This window comes from Cajanus cajan, chromosome 11 (assembly GCF_000230855.2).
Source record: "Cajanus cajan strain Asha chromosome 11, NIPB_CcT2T_4, whole genome shotgun sequence".
NCBI classification, from domain to species: Eukaryota; Viridiplantae; Streptophyta; class Magnoliopsida; order Fabales; family Fabaceae; genus Cajanus; species Cajanus cajan.
Genome location: NC_138527.1, coordinates 30869417 through 30895123, shown reverse-complemented (window position 1 = coordinate 30895123; position 25707 = coordinate 30869417). Strand labels below are relative to the sequence as shown.

At 30.1% G+C, this 25707-nt stretch overlaps 2 protein-coding genes across 3 annotated transcripts; both read left to right on the top strand.

Moving 5' to 3' along the window:
* The first annotated feature begins 5871 nt into the window (after nucleotides 1–5871).
* On the top strand, nucleotides 5872–11083 carry LOC109800132 (putative alpha,alpha-trehalose-phosphate synthase [UDP-forming] 9). Of its 2 annotated transcripts, none has more exons than XM_020360840.3 (4): nucleotides 5872–6031; nucleotides 7842–9865; nucleotides 9987–10260; nucleotides 10369–11083. In XM_020360840.3, exons 2-4 carry the CDS (start codon nucleotides 7881–7883, stop codon nucleotides 10690–10692), a joined length of 2583 nt encoding a protein of 860 aa, XP_020216429.1. In that variant the 5' UTR covers nucleotides 5872–6031; nucleotides 7842–7880; the 3' UTR covers nucleotides 10693–11083. The 2 variants fall into 2 exon arrangements, with proteins under 2 accessions (XP_020216429.1, XP_020216430.1); XM_020360841.3 differs by lacking the exon at nucleotides 5872–6031 and adding an exon at nucleotides 6360–6775.
* Nucleotides 11084–18017: 6934 nt separating this feature from the next.
* Nucleotides 18018–21563, top strand: LOC109801164 (uncharacterized). The gene is made up of 7 exons (XM_020362170.3): nucleotides 18018–18376; nucleotides 18451–18531; nucleotides 18624–18800; nucleotides 19475–19645; nucleotides 19767–19979; nucleotides 20059–20147; nucleotides 20558–21563. The coding sequence occupies exons 1-7, from the start codon at nucleotides 18292–18294 to the stop codon at nucleotides 21260–21262; spliced, it is 1521 nt and encodes a 506-aa protein (XP_020217759.2). The 5' UTR covers nucleotides 18018–18291; the 3' UTR covers nucleotides 21263–21563.
* The last annotated feature ends 4144 nt before the right edge of the window (nucleotides 21564–25707 follow it).

Sequence of the window (25707 nt, the reverse complement as noted above, 5' to 3'; positions counted from 1 at the left end):
AGAGATAACTGAATCTACGAACATGTTGAATATTAGTCGCTGGCATAATGATATTAATTTGCAAAACAGAATTGCTTATTATCTGTATCTAAATAATAGAAGAACAAACATTTTTTATGGCAATTATATGATAATTTTGGAAGGTTCTTTTGTGTTACATATTCCAAGTTTCGAAAGGCCATTTCACGATGTGTGAAGTAGATTTTTAATCTCAGCATTATTACGATAATTAACCAGTAGTGTAAAAGAAAATATTAATAAAGATGGACCAGTACTGTGTGCGACCCTTCTATGAATTTGGCAATTATTTTGTAATAATTTAAGTAGTTTAATGAATACAATAATTGATTAAGAGGGCCAACACATGCTGCACAGTAAGGAGAATATAAATGGACGAATGATGGATAATGTAATCATATAAAATAAAATGTTTTGTATATCCACTAGAGAAGAGAGTAGGTAATGTAGGTTTCTTTTTTTATTTTTATTTTAATGAGGTGAAACTTGAAAGTGCTTGCAAGTGAGAATAAGATGATTCAACCACACACTTATAGATAAGAATGCAGATAAACGATCATTAACTTGACAGATCAGTGTATTATTGCAGGTCTTTCATTGTCAAAATATTTCAATTCCATGTTAGGCTGAGAAAAGATTAATATCATTATTTAATTTTTGTAACCAATAAGATATATATAAAAAAATTCTTTACATATCTACCTACTCTGAGGTTAAACAGTTCGAGAAGATTAAAGTTTTAAATTTATAAATGCGACTGTAGTACGCTAAACTAATGTACGTTAGTTTTATTTTTGAAAAAATACAATCGAAAAAGCGTTATAATGATTATACTATCAATTGATTTAGTTATTTAATCCATTTTTTAAAAAGTATAAATGCGTTCAATTAGATTATGTAGAAATTCTATTCTATTTTATTCTTTGAATTTTTTTGGAACTTCACTAGTTTCTGTTTGGTTTAATTCAATTCTCTGGTTTTTTTTGTTAACAATTTATAGAGCATTCACCAAATTTGAAAGATATTTAGTTATATGATTATATATAAATGTAATATTATTAACATTAAATTTGAAAATAATAATGTAAAATTTAATATTAATAATGTTATATTTATATAATCTTATAAAAATAATTCTTTTTATTAAGTATAACATTTTTTTTAATTGATTGGGGTGGTAAATATGTAACTTTTTAAAAAGTTTTATGACAAAATTTGTAATTTAATTTAGGGGGGTGTATTGGTTTAGGATTTCATAGGATTTTAAAAGACTTTTTTTGAGTAAAAAAGTCCATTGGTATTCAATCAGGATTTTATGTCACTTAAAAACAATCCAGTGGTATTCAATCTGGATTTTTAGGATTTTTTAAAGAGTCCATTAAAATCCACTGGTATCCATTTGAGATTTTTTACAACTTAAAAACAATCCATTGGTATTCAAAAATTTAAGGATTTTAAAGGATTGTTGTGTGAGAGGGATTTTGAAAGACTTTATAGTGTTATCTATAAATACCAGATTCATAAAACAATCCCATCCAAACCCATCGGATTTTGAAGGATTGTTTGAAATGATTTTTCAAGTGTTTTAAGAATTTTCAAGTGAGTTTTTCATCTTTTTTTTCTATGCTCCTGTCTTCTCCATTTTTTCTCTACTAATAATACTACACTATTGTTCATTGCTCATATATAATACTATTCTCATACCATTCTCCTATTTTGTGAAACTCTAATATGTAAATGATAGTGTCATTGACTTTTTTTATTTTTCTGTTCGTTCTCTTTAATTGACTTACTTTATTTTATTCTATGTAGTTGAATTTGTTCCTTTATATAACACAAAAAAATACTTGAAATTTTAACTTTTAAGTGATAATTTTTTTTATGACACACGTTAAGAAAAGAAAAAGGTGAAAGATGAAATTGATATCATAATCTCAACAATATATATATATATATATATATATATATATATATATATATATATAAAAGATGAATTTGTTAGGGTTTTTGTGAGTAGAATGAGATAAAAATGGATCTTAGTAGGGGGAAGAACCCTCTTAGCATAAAAATTGCGAATTCTCTCTTTCCCTTGAATTTGTTACTCTTATCCCTCCTCCTTTTATGACTCAACAATTATTTTATTTTTTTTACTATGAATTTTTCTTTTTTATTTTTATATTATGAAATTAAGATTTTTTATATTTTAAAAAAAGAAAATTAACATAAGACATTGCAATATCTAATTTTTTAGGGTTTAGGATTTATGCCTTCATTAACTTATTTTTTAAAAAAGAAAATATTGTTAAAATATTTGTTAGAATAATTTATATTTATAAATATCGTTAAAAATTATCATATATATATATATATATATATATTCTCTATATCTAAATACTTCTGTTTATATAAAAAAAATTATATATCTAAATATTTTTTCAGTATCGAATATACTAATTTTTTTATATAAAAAATTATCTTATATTTCTATATTTTCGTTTTTACATTTTTTTTATAATAACTGAGGTATTTGATCTATTTGGATAGCAAAAATATATTCGATCTTGTATGATGGTGTGCTTCTAAAAATAATAATATAATTTTATTGATTTTGTCTATTATCCGTAATTATTTATATAACTATTTTTTAACATATATTGTTTTAATAATTCAAATGGGAGATTCACAAGGAAATAATAAAGAAAAATGAAAAGAGAAAGAAAACTATGAAGTTTGGATTAAGGATGATTCCGATGAATTGTTACAATTGATAGTGGATGCTATAAAAAGAGGATAGAATATTATAGAGAATTATTATTATTATTTATCTAGACATTATTTTATTTATTTATTATTTTTATCTTTGACTCTTTTTAAATTTGAATGTATAATTTTTTTTAAATCTTATCAAATGTCAAAACTCCACAAAATCCCACAGAATCCATTAAAATCCTAATTTAAAAGTCTTGCAGAATCCATTAAAATCTTGATTTTAAGTCTTGTAGAATCTTGCAAAATCTTAAAAGTCATGAAAATCCTGCAAAGTTTTTTAAAATTCGCAGGATTTTTTTTAACTAAAAAAGTCTTTTAAAATCCTAATCCAATACACCCCCCTTATTTTTCACTTTATCATCACATTTGTTACCATCTTAATAATTATTAAAATTGTTAATTTAAGTGAGTTTAATGTAAATAAGGTCAAGTTGAGATATGAAAATGATAGCCTAATATAAAACAAGATTGTTGTTAAGTTCGACAGGTCAAGTAAATCAAAGTCAGGCTAACTTACAGGTTTATAGATTAATTCATTAAATTAATAAGTGAAATAATTTAAATTATCATCAACTTGTAAATTTGTAATGTATTATAAAATAATATAATAAATAAGATATAATAATAATAATAATTTTTTTTTTTACTTTTTTATTCACTTATAAAATTGTGGTTACAAGTTTAAAGTTAGTTGCTATAAGAATTTCACTCTTTTTGTTACTCCTTTGATGACTTTACCGCAACTTGTCATTTCTGTTTCATTTGTCAAAGAAGATAAATGACAACACAGTCACACTTGTATTTGTACTCATAAAGTCACGATAGAAATAAAAGTAGGATTATTAATGACTAAAACCAAAATGATGAAAAAACTACAAGAACTAAGTCTAGTACATTTGAGGTATAGAATTATTATGAAAAAGTTGGTTTAGTTATGGATAAATAAATGCAAATACAATGGTTGTGAGCAATTATGTACATGTAAAATTATTAGGTATTTCATGACAGTATATAATATTAATTAATCATGTTATAATTTTTTTTATTGTTAAAATATATTTAATTTTTCTAAAATAAATTTTTTAATTAGTCCAATTTGGCTTATTGATTCAACATGTACCAAATTGGACAAAAATGATACCTAAAAAAAATATAAGTCATATATACTCAACCTAAAATAGAATTTGACCGATATTAGTCAAGTTGGATCAAGTCAAATGATCTATTTAACATCTTTATTAACTGTGTTGTTATTTATATGTTATGTCATTTGTTCATATTAACGATTAATAATAATGTCAGTAATTAATTAATAACATCATACAATTGACAAATAAAATGATAATATATTAAATTTTAAATGTTAAGACGATAAAACTAAACAAATAAAAAATTAAACAATTAAACATACAAAATTATGAATCATAAATAACAAAAAAAAAAGGAATCAAGTCAAATAATAATTTTAAATCAAAACCTATCATAATTTATATTTGTTCAAATCATAATTTTCATTGTGGAAAGAATGATTTTAATTTCACATCGGTATTGTCATAACATCAAGAAATTAGTATTTTTTATAATAAATTTTGATGATAAAAATAAAAATGAAAGATTTCAAACTTACAAGAATGATTCCGAAAATAAATTACAAGAAAAAAAGTTAACTTATATGATAAAATTATTTTTAAACTGAAATTATTATTATTGTATTTTATCTTTTAAAATGTTGAATTCCACCGTAGATTACTAAAAATGTATATGCATTACAAGATATTTCCATTAAATATGACATTAATTGTAAAATTGATTTTCCTTAACGACATTTTCACCTGATAAACTCATATAACAATTTCGTACGTAGTTTTGCTTATTTTTATCAAGCAAATATAATTTATTGGAAAATTATAAAATTTATTGAGAAAATGGATACAAAATTTTCACGTTATAAATCGTATAAATTTAACAAAAGGTTCACTCTGTTTTTTATTTATTTTAATTAATCTATAACTATTAATAAAGATAATAAACATTTTTTATACACACATTTTAATTCTAATTTTACTATTAAATTACTCATTTAAAAATTATAAATCACTCATATTTTTAAAATAATTATCACTCTTTACTATATTTTTGATGAGAAAGATACACTTTCAAATAATCATACTTTTAACGTTGTTTTTATTTTTAATAAGAGACACACAAAGTGTCTTTTTGGTTAGTAAGAATAGTGAGACATGTTTACTCTCTTTAAACTACATACTTGTAGAATATTTATTTTAAAATAACAAAATACATTTTTTATTTGTTTAAAATATTAATTAATTTTAACTATCGGGTTTTCTATTATAGTTGACATATTAATATTTTAAACCATTAAAAGAAACAGATTAACACATTCTTAATATAAACACTTTCTATTTCCAACTTCCATCTCGTGTCCATAATAGCACACAAAGGGATTAAAATCTTTAAATGTTAACAAATGTACAAATTTATAACCTAAATAGGCATCAACAGTTAATTTAAATTAGAAGACCCCACATTCTCAATTATGGATAAATTCTTGCACATTTGGCATTAGACATTTATTATCATTCACTCGAGTGAAGGCAGTAATCGATATAAATGGTATCAATCCATTTCGGAAAGGGCAAAAGAGTAAATTCCCAGTCGTCAAAAGCAAATCCATATCCATTCAATTCAAGTGCGGCAGAGTGCAGTAAAACTTGCAATTGCATTTTTGACGTGGACGTCTGTTATTATAGAGAAAAAATATTTTTTAATTTATATAATAAAAAAAATATTATATATAATAATTTGATCGATCAAATTTATTAAATTTTTTTTAATTACATAATTTTTAATCTATTTAAACTTGAAAATAATAATCTTATTTTAAAATAATTGAATTCAACATCCCAATTCCTTCGTATTTAAGCATTAAGCTAATCTTTGTGGTTAAATATAAATTATTTAAAATGAAAATTTTATCTCACTAAAAATAAAAATAAAAAATAAAAAAGGAAAAATTGTATCCACTGAAGTTGTAGTTGTACAGTGAGGTGTGGCATAAAATAGTATTAGTTGTTTGCAATGTGGTTTTTCTTGGCTCTCCAAACCAAACAAAAACTTGGTTTCTCTCTCTAACTTGGTTTCAACGCAGACTCTAATCTAATCCATTTCCTTTTCTCAGATCACTCCTTCTTCCGCTACTTCAACTCCTCTTCATAGTTTCAAGGTCATCCATCTTTCGCTGCTTCTTCTTCTTCTTCTTTTTTCTAGGTTTCTAATTTTAATTGATTTTTTTTTTTTTTTTTATAAATTTTCTGAACTCTTAACACTTCCACTTTCCTTCCTTTAAACACCTATTTGTTCTTGATCGTTCGCGTTTTAAATATTTTTATTTGTTTATCTATGTAGTATTTTTTTATTTTTTATTTTTGGATTTTGTTAATAATAATATGTTTATTAACTTATGGTCATTTGATGGAGTGTATTTATTTTCTTCTATGATGATGAGCTTATTTTTGTTTATTTTTGTTTATATTTATTTTTGGAACTTGTTCGGGTGATTTGTATTTTTTTTTTTAATTTTTATTTTGACTTGGTTCGAGTTTCTTGTGCATCATACGATTTTTTCCACGAGGGGTGCTATGTGTGTGGCTTCCGTTTGGATTTGTCTTTTTGTTTCTATTTTAGGGCATGCTATTGTCCCCTACATAGTAAAGCATTCATCTTTCGGCTAAACAGAATCTAAACTCAACCAATGTGTTTTGGTTTCATTTTTTGGACCCATGTGTATTATTATCTGATTGTAGTTATCGAATTTCCATATTCAGAATCAAGGGCTTCCCAGTTATTTTCATTTTCGGGTCTTCTGTAACTTTGGAATCTCAAATTTCCGAACAGTTCTTGCATATTACTTGTTCATAATTGTACCAGCTTTGTCGCTTCAAATTTGGATTCAATTATCTGGAGATGGGTGCGTATGCAACTGCGTTAGCATCCTGTGGGGGATAGAATTTGTGTTATTGCTTTTACTGTTGTTATGTATTAAATGTGAAGGCATGGCTATGGAAAGTGGATCTATATGATTCATGATACGAGATGTACATTCAAACAGAAGAGAGGGGTTATTAACAGAATTGAAATTTTCTGTTTGAAGCCAATTTATCATTGTCTTCTCTCCGAACTTGCCGTTTCAGAATTCTTAATTTAGAGTCCAACAATTGTTTTCTGATTTCTAGTGTCAATAGTTTTGAGGTGTTACAATTATGTTTATAATTATATCTGTGTAGCTAGTTTGACTCTTGTGCCGATGATGTTCCCTTTTGGTAGAAAGTGAAGTCAGGATGTTTCTTTACGTGGTGAAAAAGATATATCATATACGTAATTAATGTTTTCCATGGTTAACTTTTGTTTTCAGCCTTACATTCCAGGGTTTGCAAGTAAATGTTGTTATTTGCCCGTTTGGTTTTAGTTTTCTTTGGGTGTGGTTTGGAGAGCCTAGAGTTAAGAAAATGTTTGCTAGAGTTCGCCAATTGCTTGTGGGACAATTTTGTTTTGTTTCAGCAATCCTTAATGACCCTTTTAATTTTACCCAAACTGTTTATTCATAAGATCTATCAGAGTTAGCATTTGTAGCTGAATTATTGTCAGACACCTTCTGATGTTTACTAGTCAGTAGTCCACAATCAGAATTACCTTGATCATCATAGTTCTGTGGAGATTATCTTATTCTGTGTTTTATAGGAACACTATACCATTAATGAATGGTTTACTATTTTTTAATACAAAAGAAAATAAAAGGAAAAAAAAAATGTTTTGCTAATTGCTATTTTTCAAGGAATTTGTTCAAGTGCCTTTATAAATTCTAAAAACCAAGCTGCCAAGTGTGCCTGGAAAGAATCACAAGTGAGAATAGCAGTGGATAATATCTGCACAATTTTCTGTTAATATTTTGTAGGATACTAGTTACTGTGGGTTGGAACACGTTTTTCTTCTAATAATTAATTTCTTAACTATTTTTTATTTGTTTGAATTGATAGATAAAAGGGCACTAAAGGAGAGGTCCCCTTGGATCATTCATGGCTTCAAGATCATATGCTAATCTACTAGACTTGGCTGGAGGTTTACTGGATATTCCTCACACCCCAAGAACTATTCCAAGGATTATGACAGTTCCTGGAGTTATTTCTGACCTGGACGTTTGTGGTAGATATGATGGGGATTCGGATGTTAGCTCTTCTGGATATCGGGAGCGGAAAATCATTGTGGCAAACATGTTGCCATTGCAGGCTAAAAGAGATATAGAAACTGGTAAATGGTGTTTCAGTTTGGATGAGGATTCAATTTTGTTACAATTAAAAGATGGTTTTTCTTCTGACACTGAGGTGATCTATGTGGGATCCCTCAAGGTTGAAATAGATGCCCATGAGCAGGAAGAAGTTGCTCAGAAATTACTGGAGGACTTTAATTGCATTCCCACCTTTCTACCCCATGATCTCCAGAAAAAGTTCTATCTTGGCTTTTGCAAACAGCAGCTTTGGCCTCTCTTTCATTACATGCTACCTATGTTCCCTGATCATGGTGATCGGTTTGACCGCATGCTTTGGCAGGCTTATGTTTCTGCAAACAAAATATTTGCAGACAAGGTTATGGAAATAATCAATCCTGATGATGATTTTGTTTGGGTTCATGACTATCACTTGATGGTTTTGCCAACATTTCTGAGGAAGCGGTATAATCGAGTTAAACTTGGATTCTTTCTTCACAGTCCTTTCCCATCATCTGAAATTTACCGAACCTTGCCGGTAAGGGATGAAATTCTGAGAGGATTGTTGAATTCTGATTTAATTGGTTTCCATACATTTGATTATGCTCGTCACTTCCTCTCTTGTTGCAAAAGAATGCTTGGTCTTGACTATGAATCTAAACGAGGACATATAGGACTTGATTACTTTGGCCGTACTATATTTATCAAAATTTTGCCTGTAGGCATTCATATGGGTAGGCTTCAATCGGTATTAAATCTTCAATCTACATCAGCTAAATTGAAAGAGATTCAGGAAGAGTTCAAGGGTAGGAAGGTGATTATTGGTATTGATGACATGGATATCTTTAAGGGCATCAGTCTGAAGCTTCTAGCTGTTGAGCAGCTGCTGCAACAGAATCCTGATTTGCAGGGCAAAGTTGTGCTAGTACAGATTGTGAATCCTGCTAGGAGTTCAGGCAAGGATGTTCAGGAAGCAAAGAAGGAAACATATTTAATTGCCCGGAGAATTAATGATACTTATGGCTCAAACCAGTATCGACCAGTTATTCTCATTGACCGTCCTGTTCCTCGTTTTGAGAAGAGTGCTTATTATGCTGTAGCAGAATGTTGCATTGTCAATGCTGTGAGGGATGGTATGAACTTAGTCCCATACAAATATATTGTCTGTAGACAAGGAACTACACAGATGGATAAAGCTTTGACTAGAAAAAGTGATTCTCCCCGTACAAGCATGCTTGTTGTTTCTGAGTTCATTGGTTGTTCTCCTTCTCTAAGCGGAGCAATCAGGGTCAATCCATGGAACATAGATGCTGTGGCTGATGCTCTGTATTCAGCTGTTACTATGAATGATTCAGAGAAGCAATTGAGGCATGAGAAACACTACCGGTACATTAGTTCTCATGATGTGGCATATTGGGCACGCAGCTTTATGCAGGATTTAGAGAGAGCATGCAAAGATCATTACACCAAAAGGTGCTGGGGAATGGGTTTGGGCCTAGGGTTTAGAGTTGTGTCTCTTTCTCCTGGTTTTAGAAAATTGTCTGTTGACCACATTGTTTCAGCATACAAAAGAACCTCCAGAAGAGCCATATTTCTTGATTATGATGGTACCATCATACCAAAATCATCTATTAACAAATCCCCCGGCCCTGAAGTCATATCTGTGCTAAATGATATGTGTAACGATACTAAAAATACTGTGTTCATAGTGAGTGGAAGGGGAAAAGATTCTTTAAGTGATTGGTTTACTTCATGCAAAATGATTGGACTTGCAGCCGAACATGGATACTTCCTAAGGTGTGTATTTAAGTATTAGGAAGATTTGGTGGCACCATACTTTGTATCCTCCCCCATTCCCCTTTTTTTTCTTCCTTTCAAACAAAAAATAAAAGTGTGGCTCCTAATTTTCTGCTTGCAGGTGGAGTAAAGATTCTGAATGGGAAACCAGTAACTTGTCTCCTGATCTTGATTGGAAGAAGATCGTGGAACCTGTCATGCAGTTGTATACGGAGGCAACTGATGGATCTAATATTGAAACTAAAGAAAGTGCTTTGGTGTGGCATCATCAAGATGCGGACCCTGATTTTGGCTCTTGTCAGGCCAAAGAATTGTTAAATCATCTAGAAAGTGTCCTTGCTAATGAACCTGCAGTTGTTATCAGGGGCCAGCATATTGTTGAGGTCAAGCCACAGGTACTTTCTTTCATTTCCTCCTTGTCATCTTCCTTCTATTCATATTATATTCACGCCAAGCTCATAAGCTTGATGGGAGTTATCAAAGTCTTCCTTTATTCTCTGCAGGGATTAAACAAGGGCTTGGTAGCTGATAAGGTTCTTTCCACAATGGTCAATGGTGGTAATCCACCAGACTTTGTGATGTGCGTGGGAGATGATATTTCTGATGAAGACATGTTTGAGAGCATATTGAGGACAGTTTCATGCCCATCATTGCCAATAACTCCAGAGATCTTTGCCTGCACTGTTGGTCAGAAACCCAGCAAGGCCAAATATTATCTTGATGATCCTGCTGATGTCATGAAGTTGCTTCAAGGCCTTGGTGCTTCATCTAAGCCAAAGCCTAGGCATCTACCTCAATTCCAAGTTTCTTTTGAGAGCACAGTTTGAGTTGGAACAGTGCAACATGGGTTCCTTGTGCTTGTGAGGATTCTTGGCATGTGAATCAGGGAATGTTAGGTTATTAATCTTGCCCTGACATATGGTGGGACCTTGCTGTTGCAGATATGATTCTTTGCACCTGAACCGGTTTGCATGGCTTCTGGAAGGATTTGTTTTTTGTGTTCAGTAGTGCGGTTCATGAATGAGCTGACAATTCTTCACAACTACATGGTTACATTAATTGTTATATTTGCTGGTGCCACCTAGAGTAGTAGTTGTGCTTAGAACTGTAGACCATGTAGTTGTTTGCATTGAACATGGGGCACCAATAGCTTGTACAGTTACACTATTTTTCTTCACTATACATAATGGCGATCTGGTTTGAAATCTCTTGCTTAAATCTAATGTGTATTCCGTGATCCTGACCAAATTAAAGAAATTCCGAGGAGTAATTATTAAATTACTCCAGAAGAATATGCTTTAATTTTAACAAATTTTGATAATATAAAATTTCATATTATTATAATGTTTAAAAATTAGTTGTATTTTCTGGAGCATTCACAAGGATAAAAAGAGGAACTAAATAGAAAAGTTTTCAATTAAGATGACTTATATTAGCTATTCCAATTTTCTAGGGAAGTAGTAGACATTTTCCTAATGGGTTTTTCTTAAATGTGATGGTTTCTTTTTAATTATAATTAAATTTGTCTCGTTAATTTACATAATAAAAAATTCCTCTAAATGTGAATTATTGAGATAAAATTTAAATTCTTATTGTAAAACAACACAAATTATATCCAAGTTTTTCCAACAAAAAAAATATAGATTCTCTTTAGAAAGTAAATTAAGGAGTTACAATCGCATTAAAAAAAACTATTAATTTCATAATTTAATATACTCATCTAATTATAGTTTTAATCGTTAGTTTTGTAATTAATAAGTATAATTCGCCACCTGACTTTTTAAAGTAAAAGTGTAGTAAATAGTAATGCAAGTTTGGAGTCTTGTGAGCACATGTCCACCAATGGAGAAGTTTGTGGAATCTGGATTTCCGTCTGAATAAAAGTTTTTGTGCGGAGGAAAAGGATCATCAACTTTTTATTACCCAATTTTGACTAGGTACAAAGATCAATTAAAGGCAATATTACAAAGAAAAAAAGAATATTTCTTTTTTTGTTCCATAAATAATACGTACTTAAAAAACAATGGAAAATAGAAAAGGAACAACGGGCCATATTTCGATCTGAAGCCCATTTGGTTTCTTTTCATTCGGACCATAAACAGTAAAAAAGTTAAGGGGTACTTTAATTCTTACAATATTGTCTTCGTATTATTTGTTGCTTGTGTCCAAAAATATGCGAATGTTCTTCAAATCTTCGATATTATCTTATGCTTTAACTATACACCAAGTGTGTATTTGCACTACTATTATTCGAATAATTGTCTTACTCAAAAACTTGAGTCTTCGAATCCAAAAGACTACCATTATCACTTGTACAATACAACTAGTCATGAAACTAGCAATTGCGATGACCCAATTGCAAGAACATAATTCTAGCAACTATTTCTTTTTTCTTTTTTTAAAACCAATTAAGTTGAAGGCAGGGCATTTTTAATTCAATTATTTGTTTTCTGAGATTAGATTTTTCCTGTTGGGTTCAGTACGAAATGTTTAATCCAGACTTGTTGGAAGAAGGAAAAGAGTTCAATAAACAAGCACTATTAACCAATATCACTATGAAACATGCACTTATTTAATAAAAATTCAAATTCAAGTCTTTGGATTAAAAAAAATATGGTTGAAATTTGAGATCCATTAAAATTAATTAATTAAATTTTAGGAATGAAATTAATCATTTATAAAGTCCAGAAAACATTACGTCTATAATAATACTAAAATAAAAAGACATGCATTTTCAACATAAATAATGACAGATGTACAACAATTTGTAATTTTTTGTGAGTCTATTTTTTTTATCAATAATAAATATAATTAATATGACTAAAATGATATATGTAAAAATAATATCATACAAATTATTATATAAATTTATTGAATAAATATTAGAATTTCTCATAAATTTTTAGAATATAAAAGAAGAGATATTTGATATAAATTTTAAAGTAATTATTATAAAGTTAATAAGCTTATTATATATAAAAACTAGTAATTGAATTATATTCAAACAAAAATGTATACTGTTATAGCATATTATATATTAAGGGAGATAAGAGGGGAAATTGGATTTTGGTTACCATATGAGTAAGCTTTGTGATGAATGCTTATAATGTTTTTCAGTCTCCAACGAATTAAACCTCTAGTATATCTTCCAAGTTAAAATGTAATTAAAAAAATAAATTGAATAAAAAATAAAATATTAACGAAAATAATTTGAAAAACTAAAAGATCAAGCTAAATTAAATTAAATTGACAAAAAATATAATTTTTTTTTCTTCTCAATTTTAAAAGCAGTTTGCATAGTACTTGTGACAATGTTGCAGAATAGACAGAACTTCTTGTTATATCAAAATGAGCAAATGTTGGTGATTGATGCACCTTTGTTATGCAGAGACAGAATCCGTGGAGCACTTGGCATGTCATTACACTTGTAGTATGAATATTGAATAATGTTATCTCATAATAAATAAATAAAAAATGAATAATGCTGTGTTAAAGTTAAAGATAGACATGGCAGCTAGCTTGAATATTGTTGATGGAGGCAAGTCTTGGGTGAATAGGATGGCACAATATATAAAGCAAGAAGATGAACAAAAAAGTTAAAGAAAAAAAAGTATTTGTGCAATTATAATCACAATATTATATTATCTTCCTCTGCTTTTCAACTTCTCAGAAAGTGTTCTTAGAAAAATGTGACAGAGAATGTGGTATTAGCACATCTTTGAATATATTGATGCAAAACTCATGAGATGAATTGGACTTATCAAAGACTCTGTGCAGGGCATGGTGGCTTAAAAGATTCTTTTCCAGATTCCGTTATGGTACTCAAGTAGAGTTTGTGATATTTGTGATGAAGACATGTTTGAGAGCATATAAAGCATAGTCTTGTGTCCATCATTGATTTTGCTTTCCTTGCAGTGTTAATAATAATTGGTCAGAACAGAACTCAGAAGCCTAAAAAGGCCTTGGTGCTTCATATAGTCCAATTATCCAAAGGCTCAGTATTTAGCCCAATTCCAATTTCCCATTTTTTTAGAGCAAAAATTGGGTCGGGAACCAAACAAGGCAATAGTGCCATGATTCTTTCCTAGTGACAGAGTGGGACCTTGCTTTTATTCTTTGCATGTCTTATGGAAGCTAAATTTCTCTAGAATGCTTAAAAGAAACAAAAGAAAATTAATGAAAAGGAAATATAATAATATAACAAATTTAAAATATTTAATGAAATGCATTAGAATTTGGATGGTCTTAACAACAAATGCTGTTTTTCAACTTCATATTGTTGGTTCAAGTAGAACTGGTTCAATCTTTTAAACAAGATTTCAAATTTTTTTAAAAATATGATTGACCAAAAAAATTCTACTAAATATGTGATCAACCAAAACATTAGCAGATGACTATTCTTCTTGAATAAATGATGATATGTTTTTACAATTATTTTTATATTATTTTGAATTTATCTTACCTCATACTTTTCTAGTATCTCTTCTCTTTTTATTTCTCATTTTTGTACGGAGAAGTGTTGTAAAATTAATATTTAGTACTATCACTGTTCTTCTTGTGACTAAAGTAACATCAATTTTTCTGAATTTTTATTAGTCATTGTGCATGAATTGTGGACCCCATAGCTGTTAGCATTGAACAAGGGACACCCTGCAATGAGGGTGGAAAATGAAAACAACAAAATATTGCAATGGAGTGCAATTCCTCTATTTTTTTTTCCTCTTTATTTTGGGGAATTGTTTTGGTAGTACACATAGGTGGGGTTTTGGGAGATTTTTTGTTTTGTTTTGAAAGAATAACATAAATTAAGGTCGGTTGCGTTACGTGATGAGTGATGGTTACCATTTACCAACCTCTATATGGCCTGTGTGTGGGTGGCAGGCAGAGAATTTTCACTTGTTTGGTCTGTGGTAGCTAGGCAAGAATTAGCTGTGTTCCAACACTCTACTTTCAAATATATTACTAATAAGTTTAAATATATTTTTAAATATAATTTTCGTCCACTAATTTAATGCTTTTCACACTTTTAATTCTTGAAATTTTTTTACTGTTTCGTTCCAATTTTTTTATTTATAACATTTTAAAAATAGATTTTATTGTCGGTTTTCATTAAAAAAATAAAAATTATGTGTGACAAATACATAATTTAAATTTAATGTTTTTTATAAAATTTTAAAATGCACTTTATTATATCTTTACTCTCGCGATCATTTTTCTCTTTTTTGATCCGAATCTGATATTGCAAACTTTAAATTTACTAATCCTAACTCCAATTTTCTTGAGGACTAGCAACTTCTTACAATTCATCATCTTGTCAATGACATCGAGTCATCCTCAATGAAAATCATCTTTGTGAAGTTGATACTGATTATAACTTCACTATGAAAGAGTTCGACATCACATTTTAATACTTTCTTATTGTACATGAACTCATGCGCCACCCGAGTGCCCACTATTATGTTGGTGTTGCCACAAATGTCGCCTCCTTTAAGACTAAAAATAATTATGTTGATTGGCTCAAGACATCGAGATCACTGTCACTTATTGTGATTACCACTGCATCAATGAATATGACATCTCATCGAATAAAGAAAGTCAGTGATCCAACTTTATCATCAACGACAATCAGGATGGAATATTTCGCAATTCAAAGAGAATGTATGTGAAAAATAGGATGAAGTGACAATTTTAAATTTTCATTTAAAAAAAATTTAAAATCAATTACCCAGATGATATTTGTGAAGTGAAATATAACGAATAATATATAATATATAATATGTATTTCATTAATCATGTAACATTTTTTTAGTGAAGTTAATAACAAAAATTATTTTTGAAATGTTATAAAAGATTAGAAATGAAATAGTAAGTGATGAATTACAAAAACAATAATTATCTATAAATCTTAATAATATTATCTTATTTATATAAACTTTCATTCTTTCAACCACATTAATTATCTCTTGTGAAAATTATAAGTAGTATAATATAAATTGTCATATATATCAGTATATATTGTAGTATATTATTATTCCTAGGTGTTTGCCGTTACAATAAACCTATGCCATGTCCATCACTTCACTGTTGAAATCCAAGCGGAGCATGGGGAATCACAAAAAGTGTAACAGAGTTCCTTCGGAATTCAGAATATTCACCACAAAAGGACACCACACAATGAGACAAACTAAAGCACAAGCATGAAACTCTGATGATTTTGGATGAACAGACCTCTTAGCAGTATAAACACTTTTGTAATTTAGTGAAAAATTCACAACAAATTATTTATTAAAATAAAAATGAATTTCATGTACATTGTAGACCATGATAGGTTGAAGAGTAAGGATATATTCTAAAATATACTTACCAAAGTACTTGCATGTTTCTTAATGATGAATTAATGTTAATTATTACTTACTGACACTTGTAAATACACTAGCAAAATTACCAGCCCTTGGACTCTTTGGAGAAGATAGTCACTGCAGCAATTAACCTTTGCATAAAATATGTAATCAAAATATATGTACAGAAGTATTTTGGCACATTTGTATTGCACTTTCAGTACTATATATAAAATGTTGCATCTGATCTCAGTGAATTCATGCATCACTAGAAGGCAATAGCTAGCAATGCAAGCTAGACAACAGTCTCATCACGTGGCATGACAAAATTGCCAGCTATTGGTCTTGAAAGCCATCATGATCATGGATTATGATAACTAGATCTGTGACAATGCGCATTAATTGATTAATTAAGTTGTATTGCTGACTGCACCGATGGAGTGAAATTTTGGTGAACTTTGATTCTACAAATTCATCATGATACTAATCATTCCTTGCTCTTGTGTTGAGATTTTTAATTCATCACTACTACTAGTCAAGGCTAAAAACAGATGAAGAAATAATGATGGACAGAGATGAAACCTCTAGTTCATTCGTTGCTGCATGCTGCTTTGGACCACAAAACAATTCATTTATGAAAAAAATGGTTGCTATAATAATACAATTTCTTATAAATTATACGAAAAAAGAATGACTATTTGTGAGGGCATCGTGATCTCTGTTTTTTTCTTGTGGGTGGGCAGGGGAAGTGGGGGTCCATTATATATTTTGAAATGTTAAAATTACAAATTGCTATTATAGGCTTATAGCGACAAATTTTACTCAAAAAACCTGTCATATGTATAGCATACTAAATTCATGCTTTTCTACAATTCAAGAAATATGTTGTCACTTATCGATATATATTATTATTCTTTGTGCCATTTAAATATAGCAAACATGGATCAGTTTAAATTAAAGATTTTTAAAAATATTATAAACTATTTTAAACATGAAATAAGATAATCAAACCATTTAATATTTTCATTACTAAATATTGTTTTTTCAAAAGATGTTATTGTAAGTTCTATGATTTTCTAATACATCAATTATAGAAAATTAAAGGATTTTTGAAATTCATGATACTTACATAATAATAAGAAAGTGTGTACCTTTCTCCATAATAGAAAATTCTTTTGATCCTTAGAGTGCTTTGATCTTCTTGAAGAGAACCAATATTTCATTCCCTTTACTCTCTCTATCTTTCGTGATGACTAGGGTTTGAGAGAATACTTTCTGCCAGAAATGTGGACATTGTCTCACATTAGTAAATATTTATAATCCCTAAAATTTTTTATTTCCATCAAATAATAATTATGAAAATGTTCCATTAAACTCATTTATGATTTAGTCTTTAATTATTTAATTATTTAATTATTTAATTATTAGTCCCTTTATATATTACATATTTCCCACACGAGACATAATTATCTTACAATTATTTCATGCAAGTCGTACTAACTAGCTTTTCAATCTACATGACTCCATGTGAATAAAAAAACAATAATGATTTTAGTAATTTCAAAATACATGGAAACAAATCATTTAATAGACCAACAAGAAACACACACTCGATGAATTAATGCATTAAATAATATGAAGTACCATTGAAAAAACACAATATCATCGTGAAAACTGAAAATTCATACCTTCAATATTTAACCATAATGTGAAATTGATATTGTTGGAATGAAAGTAAAGTTTCATTTCATATTATTTAAGATGATGAACATAAAAATTACATATATACAATTATCTTCGTTGATTAAATGAACGTTTGGGTGGTATTCAAAAACAAGATCGCAAGCACTAGCCCAAACCTTACCACGAATCGTAAGAAATGAATGTAGACATTACATTACAATAATGGCGGTTTATGATTCTTTCCATATAACGCTTCTTGCTTTGCTATGGTCCACTTCTCCCTCTTCCTTTTCTTGTCTCTTTTGCTTTTCCCATTCACTCTCTGTTCACACCACACTCTACACTCTTTCACCTTCTCCATGATTTAGGATTCTCCTCCTCTCCCAGGACTCGCATTTCACTACAATGCCAAACCTCCATTTCGCTCTCACCCTTTCGCTTCTTCTACTTTCCAATGCCTCAGCTGCACCTTCCACTACTCTACCCGCCAGTGAGCACTGTGACCCATGTTCTGCTTTCGCTTCACTTTCGTTCATTCGACTCACAGTTTGCTCCTTTTTGCAGAGATCGTAACTGGGTTTCTCTCAAATGTCGTCCCCGCATTCACCAAATGGGTTTGGTCGCTCAAAGCACCCACCAAAACGGGTATCCAATGTTCTTGTATTTTTAGTATTTTTTTTTTCATTTTTTTTTTTGAATTTTGAGAGTTTTGGTTATGTGGGGTTGGAGTGGTGCAGCGATTGGTGCGAAGTCGATGATGAAGTTCGAGAGTGGCTACACTGTGGAGACCGTGTTTGATGGAAGCAAGCTTGGAATTGAGCCTCACGCGGTTGAGGTGTTGTCTAATGGGGAGCTTCTCATTCTGGATTCTGTGAATAGTAACATTTATAGGATTTCCTCATCGCTTTCTTTGTGTAAGTGTTTCCATTTGGTTGCATGGTGGATTAAGTTTGTGATCTCACTCATTTTTTATGTTGAATATGTTTGTTATTTAGTTTTGTGAAATCAGCTTGACTAGGTTGTTAGACTTTTTCATCTCTTCACTGTGTCACCATGGACTAAGGTTTTCTTGACATTGGACATGCTCTTACTTTGGAGATTATGAGCTACTCTACTTTGTGACGTTTTGCTTCCTAAATCACACCACAACATTCAGCTTAGTATTCCTTCTTGCATGAGTCAAATTGCAATGTTTTTTGTTTAGACCAGTCGTACTAGGAGTTTTTCTGTTCTTTTGTTTTTTTGTGTAGTATTGCTTCTTTTGTGTAGTTTTTCTGTTATTGATGGCAGCTGTTATTTCTAATTCTACATTCCCCTTGCTCAACTCCTTTTTGTATTGCGGAATCACAATGATTGAATCAATGCGTTGTTTGCTAATAAGCATGATAACATGTCACTCTAGTTTTTGCTTGTGAGATTTATGAAGATGCTTCATGCTTTTATAAGGTTACTGTAATGCATTTTGAACTTGTGTTTGATTGTGGGACTTCCCTTTTTAATGTAATTTCTCTGCCACACTTTAATCCATATGTTTGAATGTGTATATTTTGTTTACTTCAAAAATAGCATGTGCATTGCAATTTTGCAGATAGCAGACCGAAGCTGGTGGCAGGATCCGCTGAAGGATATTCTGGACATGTTGATGGAAGGCTTAGGGAGGCTAGGATGAATCACCCGAAGGGGATAACAGTTGATAACCGGGGGAATATCTATGTTGCAGATATAATGAATATGGCAATTAGGAAGATTAGTGATTCAGGCAAGCATTGTGTTATACACTGAACACTCATATGTCCTCTCCCCCATGAGGCCCCTGTTCTACTTCTCACATTTGAATCATTGGTGGGAGCTTTTTATCGAGTTAAGGTTTCTATTTTTAGGGGTAACAACAATTGCTGGTGGAAAATGGAGCCGTGGAGGGGGGCATGTTGATGGTCCAAGTGAAGAAGCTAAATTTTCTAATGATTTTGATGTGGTTTATGTCGGAAGTAGTTGTTCTCTACTTGTCATAGACAGGGGGAACCAAGCCATCAGGGAAATCCAACTCCACTTTGATGATTGTGCTTATCAATACGAAAATGGATTTCCACTCGGTAAACTAAATCAATCCATAAGTCCTTCTTTAGAAAATCTTTTAATTGAAAATTAAGATTGATTGTTGTCAATTTGTAGGAATTGCAATGCTTGTTGGGGCTGGCTTCTTTGGCTATATGCTTGCATTATTACAGCGTAGACTTGGTACAATTGCAGCATCTCAAGATGTGCGTGCCTATATTGCCTTCTGCCTTCTGATGCATTATAGCAAATTAGATATAGACATTATAATGTAATCGGTCATAAATAAATATGATTATCCATTGATAGAACTTCAATTAATGTAGATGCAACATATCTGGAATTATTTTGGGAAATACAACTGTTATCAAACTTTCAGTATAAAAAATTTATTACTTCCACAGGTAGCTGCATGACAAGGAAAACTATCATTTTATGTTATGCTATAGTTTTCAAATTATCAATTATTTTACCTCAGCATAATGAATATACTAAAGCCACTGAATTTAAACTCGTGCTTTGTTCTCTAAAGCTGCATCCAAGGTTCATAAAAGTTACCTGAAATTATGAATATTTTAGAAAACTTAAGTCATTCATTCATCTCTTGCTTTTGTAGGCTGAGGGTCCAACAATGTCTGCCGTTTCACCAAGTCCATATCAGAAGCCCTTAAAGTCTGTTAGGTCTCCTTTAATTCCATCCGAAGATGAATCTGATAAGCAAGAAGAAAGTTTCTTTGGGTCCATTGGGAAGCTTCTTGCCAATACTGGGGCATCAGTAGTGGAAATAGTGGGAGGGGTATTTCCTGGTTTAAGAAGAAAACCACAGATCTATGAATTTCAAAGCCAACCACTGTTCCAGCAGCCTCAAAAGCAAGTAAATTCTTGGCCTGTGCAAGAAAGTTTTGTGATTCCAGATGAAGACGAGCCCCCTTCTATCGACCTAAGAACCCCGACACCACGAAAAACATACCCTTTCATGTACAAGGATGCAGAAAAAATGCAACAACTATGGCAAAGTCGAGCATTATACAACGGATGGGAGGGAGATCTTCAGCAGCAACAGCAACAACTAAAACATCAGCAACAACAACAACAACAGTTAAAACATCATCATCGCCATCAGCACCATTCATCAATTCCTCACACTTACTATGAACAAAGCCATGAGCAAACCAATGAGATATTATTTGGAGCAGTGCAAGAGCAGGATGGGAAGCAGGAAACTGTAGTTATCAAGCCTGTGGATTATGGTCAATCTCTCTATGATCATCACTATATTCGGCCTCGAATCAGTTCCATGGGCTATATCCACAAGTACTAAGTATATAGAATCACAGATTATGAGTAATGCATCCCCAATCCAGCTTTAATTAGAAAGGGGAGGGTGAAATCCAGTACAGGAAGTATAATTAATAATTTCTTTTAAACAGTATGATCCTTATAAGGAGAAGCTGGTCAATAGAATGTTAACTGTTCGATCAGTTTTGCCAAATTGTAGGTCACTCTGGCCATATTTGAGGGTAAGATCAACAAATTTTGGCACGCTTTTTCTTCTGGTGAGATCATGTTTAATGTCAAGCAGAAGTTCTCTGCCATAAAATATATGATATATTGTATTGATACTTTCTCTCTTTTCTCTTGTTTCACCGAAAAGTTTTGACCGGCATTGAGTTTTTCCTCTAGAAGTACGAACACCGTTAGATAAATTTACTTTGTACTTTCTTATGTGGGTACCATCTCAATGTTATGAAAATCAGCGTGTAATTCAGCGGTAGGGATTGATCCACGTTTAAGCAAGGTCAGTAGTTCGAATCTTGCCTTATGTATATAGCTGTGTTAAATCTTGAGGCCAGTTATCCCAACTTTTGAAGTGTCTTTCTCATAACGAAGAGATTAATCACCGCTATCGATCCTGGATACTCCAGGGACAAAAAAAAAAAAAAAAATCTCAATGTTATGATTCTAAACAAGGAAAAACTCTGCCTAGTGGAGCGTGACAGAACTTCTGTTTGATCACTGTTTCAATTGCCATTTTACAGCTATTCCAAATACAAACAATTCCAACAAATTCTCTAAAATATCATCCTGAAGTGACATGTTAAGTTCTTAATGTTATTGGAATTTCTGAATCTAGTTAGATTCACTGACAAAAGGTTCTGAAGATGAGAGAAGTTATTAATAGTGGCAACAAATGAATGGAGAGAATTGAAGGTGGCAATAATAATTGAGAGTAATAATAATGGCAGGTGGAATCTGATAAGGCGAGTGACCACGGGAGTGTGTCAACTCTAAAATTTTCACACAAGTGGATGACGTGACATGTTGGGACCCTCCACTAGCCACTGCATGTGCTTGACATTATGGCATTTGCATTATTAATTTATTTACCAGTTAAATGGTTTGAAAATTATTTCATTTAATTTAATTAGATCCCAATATCAATTATGTTTAAAATTAATTATAAAATTAGCTATTTTTATTGATTAGATATATTTTTCATGAAAAATAATCTTGTTTGAATAAAATAGGACAATCTAAGAGCAACTCCAATGGGAGTTGCTTGTCCCATGAAGCAACTCAAGTCCCGGTTTCTTGCTATTGGAGGATTCTGACGTGGCAACATTAGCTGCTTGAAGAAGAGAGAGAGTTGCTTCCTCAAGCAACCGTTCCTTACCAGATTTCAAGCAGATTTTATTGAACATATTTGAGAACGTTTTGAAAATAATAATGATGAAAATTAATTTCGTATAATGTTTATGTATTTACTATTACTTTATTTTATTTTTAATATCTACTTATTGTGTATTTTTTTTCATAATTTATTTTCTTTCATCGTAGTGCAATTATCCTTTTTAATAAAAATTTAAATTTGGTTCATAAATGATTAGAAAAAAAATTCTAAAAGTTAAATTTCTTAAAGTTTCTTACCATTGGAGTAAATTTGTGTTTGAGTTGCTTAAAGCTGACATGGCACACTAGAGACCATTTTTTTTATTTTTTAATGCATGAAGCAACTCAAATGAGTTGCTTGCATTGGAGATGCCCTAAATTCATTTTCAAATTAAAATGAAACATATAGACAAGTATTAAATTAAGTGATATATGTCTAATTTTCATTAAGGTTTTAATTTAAAGATGTTGTAAAAAAATTGTTAAGATTAATTTTGTCGGATTATAGATGTTTCCAATTTGATTAAAGTTTTACTTATACAAGATTCCATCACTTGTGATTTTAACTCCAAATAATTCATATAGAGCATTATTTTGGCTTTTACTTATATATATATATATATATATTTTTTTTTTTTTTTTTTGTTGCTTTGATATTCAAATTGAGTATCATATGTTTTAAGTATTTATTCTTTTTTTTTTTCTCACCCGTCAATGATACTCGACACTTGGATATCAAACAAGTTAAGGTACAATAGCAAGTAGTAACCTTCATTAATGTGTTGAGCATTGTATGTTAATATTTATATGTCGTGGTTGACTTTTCTGAAATATATATATATATATATATATATATATATATATATATATATATATATATATATATATATATATATATATTATTTGGATAATTAGTATACGAAGTAAATACGTGTTTTATATTCTTATTTTGATTATTTTTAGTTTATCTGCCAATATCTACTAATCATTTTTAAAATATATTTTGTAAAATAAGATTAATATTTATAAAAAAATTGTATCTCAAATAATTCAGAATCTAGGACTCCCAGTCTTAAAGACGTTTACCTATCCAACGAATTTTGGAGTACTTGATTTAATAGATTACAAATTATGTTGGATGACTCATTATTTATCCAATAATAAATGATGATTTTTTTTATAAGCCAAATTATTGAAATTAAAAGGAGTACAAGGGATATTCCAATCTATTACAAAAATATCATACGTAATATATGTACTATGTACCACTGAAAATACGGTTCCAAATTAGGTACTTGAGTTAGTCCATCTAAGAAGCTACTACGTATGAAATATAGAACAATTGTAAATCATCAAATGATCTTTTTAGCAAATTATTCCATATTTGTCTAATATAAGCCTCTAGAATGTAATGGTGTGATTGTGAAGTCTTTTCAATTAAATAAAAGAAAGTAAAAAGTTTAGATTGAGACAATAGTAACACCAAAACCTAAATATAAACATAAATAAGAGCAACCAAAAGCTTGAATAAAAAATAATATTGTCCTTCTGATTCGTAACTTGACAAGGAAAACAGCAACATCAAAATGATGATCTAATTTAGTAAATTCATCCATTGAATAAATTAGTTAAACTTATACATGAATGTATTAAAGAGTTGATGAATAATTGGATTGAGCCCCTTAATATTTCGACTAGAAAGTAAAAATTTCAAATTTGAATTGTTATGACATTATTCATCAACAAGAATCAGTTGGGAGGGGTTAAGTTAAAGCTTAAAAGCATGAAGTAATGTGGATTGGGTCAATACAACCTCCAGATCAGGTTCCAATGCCTTTTCAAGTGGGAAAATATGACACTTTTTCAACACTGTTGATAAAAAAAAAGTGTAGTTTTTTTTTTGGTCAAATTGTATTGGATATAAAGAGATGGGTCTGATTCTAAATTGGGTCAAATTGGCCCATTAGGTACCAACCAGTATATAAACCAGGACCTATCCTGTTAAAACTGGAAAGGAGAGGATCCAAATCCTATAATATATTGTTAATATTTTTCTTAATTACAAGCTAGTTTTTTCCGTTATTTTTCTAATTTAAATTTTTTTAGTTAACATAATTTAAAATTTTCGTTGTGTTAATTTCTGAGTGAACAATCTTGATCGCAAGAGCATATATTTCCATTCACTTTGCTTGTTGACATATAGAGTTGACTTGAATAGGAATGCTTCTAACCTTAATAATGGTTCAAACTAGTTTCATATTAAAGGACAATGTGCGTTTTATTTTCTTTTTCTTTTTCCAAGGAATTTTACAAAAGCCATTAATTAATTTTTATATTGTTATTTCCTTTTGGTATACAAGAGAAAAAGAGAAAAAAAAAGAGAGATAAACAATAATTAAACTCTTAGATAAGGCTTAACAAAAAATTATGCATATGAGGATCAATTTCATTAATCACAATCATATTGTTATTTGACAAAGCATCCAATTTGGTAAAAACTTTTATGTATATATTTTTCTCATGCATATGTGATTAAGAATATATTTTTAATTTCGACAAAACATATCACTAGTACAAAATATGCAAAGATATTGAGGATTTAAAATTGTTTGTAAGACAATTGATATTAAAAGAGATGTAGTTTAATTTTGTATTTATTTATTTTAGTTTAGTTTTGCTTTATAAATTTGCAAGATTATTTTGCAATTGGTTTGGACTTGAGGTTTTTTCACTCTACAAAAACAAGGTTTACGACATGTAAGAATTTACTCATAGGGACAATTCTACCAAAGATGTGCAAAAAAGGGAAGATGTTTGATGTTTGCGTTGCTCACGTGTGAAAGATAGGGTTTGACATTTTTAAACTTTTTAAAATCAATTATATATAGTCAATTTTAAAAGAAACCCTTAAAATCAGTTATAAATAACCAATTTGAAATGTGTCCTCTTACAAAAATAACCAATTTAAAAAATCTTTTTTCTATTGGTGTATATTCTTAATCTTCCAAAAATCAATGATACAATAATGTGTGTAAGTAGTATTCCTCCTTAAGCATGTCCATGAGTAACTATGAGTCAAAAAAATAATATATCCTT

Excerpts from the sequence above, each read along its gene's own strand:
- LOC109801164 (XM_020362170.3), top strand. The coding sequence starts at position 18,292 with ATGCCAAACCTCCATTTCGCTCTCACCCTTTCGCTTCTTCTACTTTCC. Across the intron at positions 18,801-19,474 it reads TTCCTCATCGCTTTCTTTGT|ATAGCAGACCGAAGCTGGTG; the intron begins GTAAGTGTTTCC and ends GCAATTTTGCAG. Across the intron at positions 19,980-20,058 it reads CGAAAATGGATTTCCACTCG|GAATTGCAATGCTTGTTGGG; the intron begins GTAAACTAAATC and ends GTCAATTTGTAG.
- LOC109800132 (XM_020360840.3), top strand. The coding sequence starts at position 7,881 with ATGGCTTCAAGATCATATGCTAATCTACTAGACTTGGCTGGAGGTTTA. Across the intron at positions 9,866-9,986 it reads GAACATGGATACTTCCTAAG|GTGGAGTAAAGATTCTGAAT; the intron begins GTGTGTATTTAA and ends TTCTGCTTGCAG. Across the intron at positions 10,261-10,368 it reads TTGTTGAGGTCAAGCCACAG|GGATTAAACAAGGGCTTGGT; the intron begins GTACTTTCTTTC and ends TATTCTCTGCAG.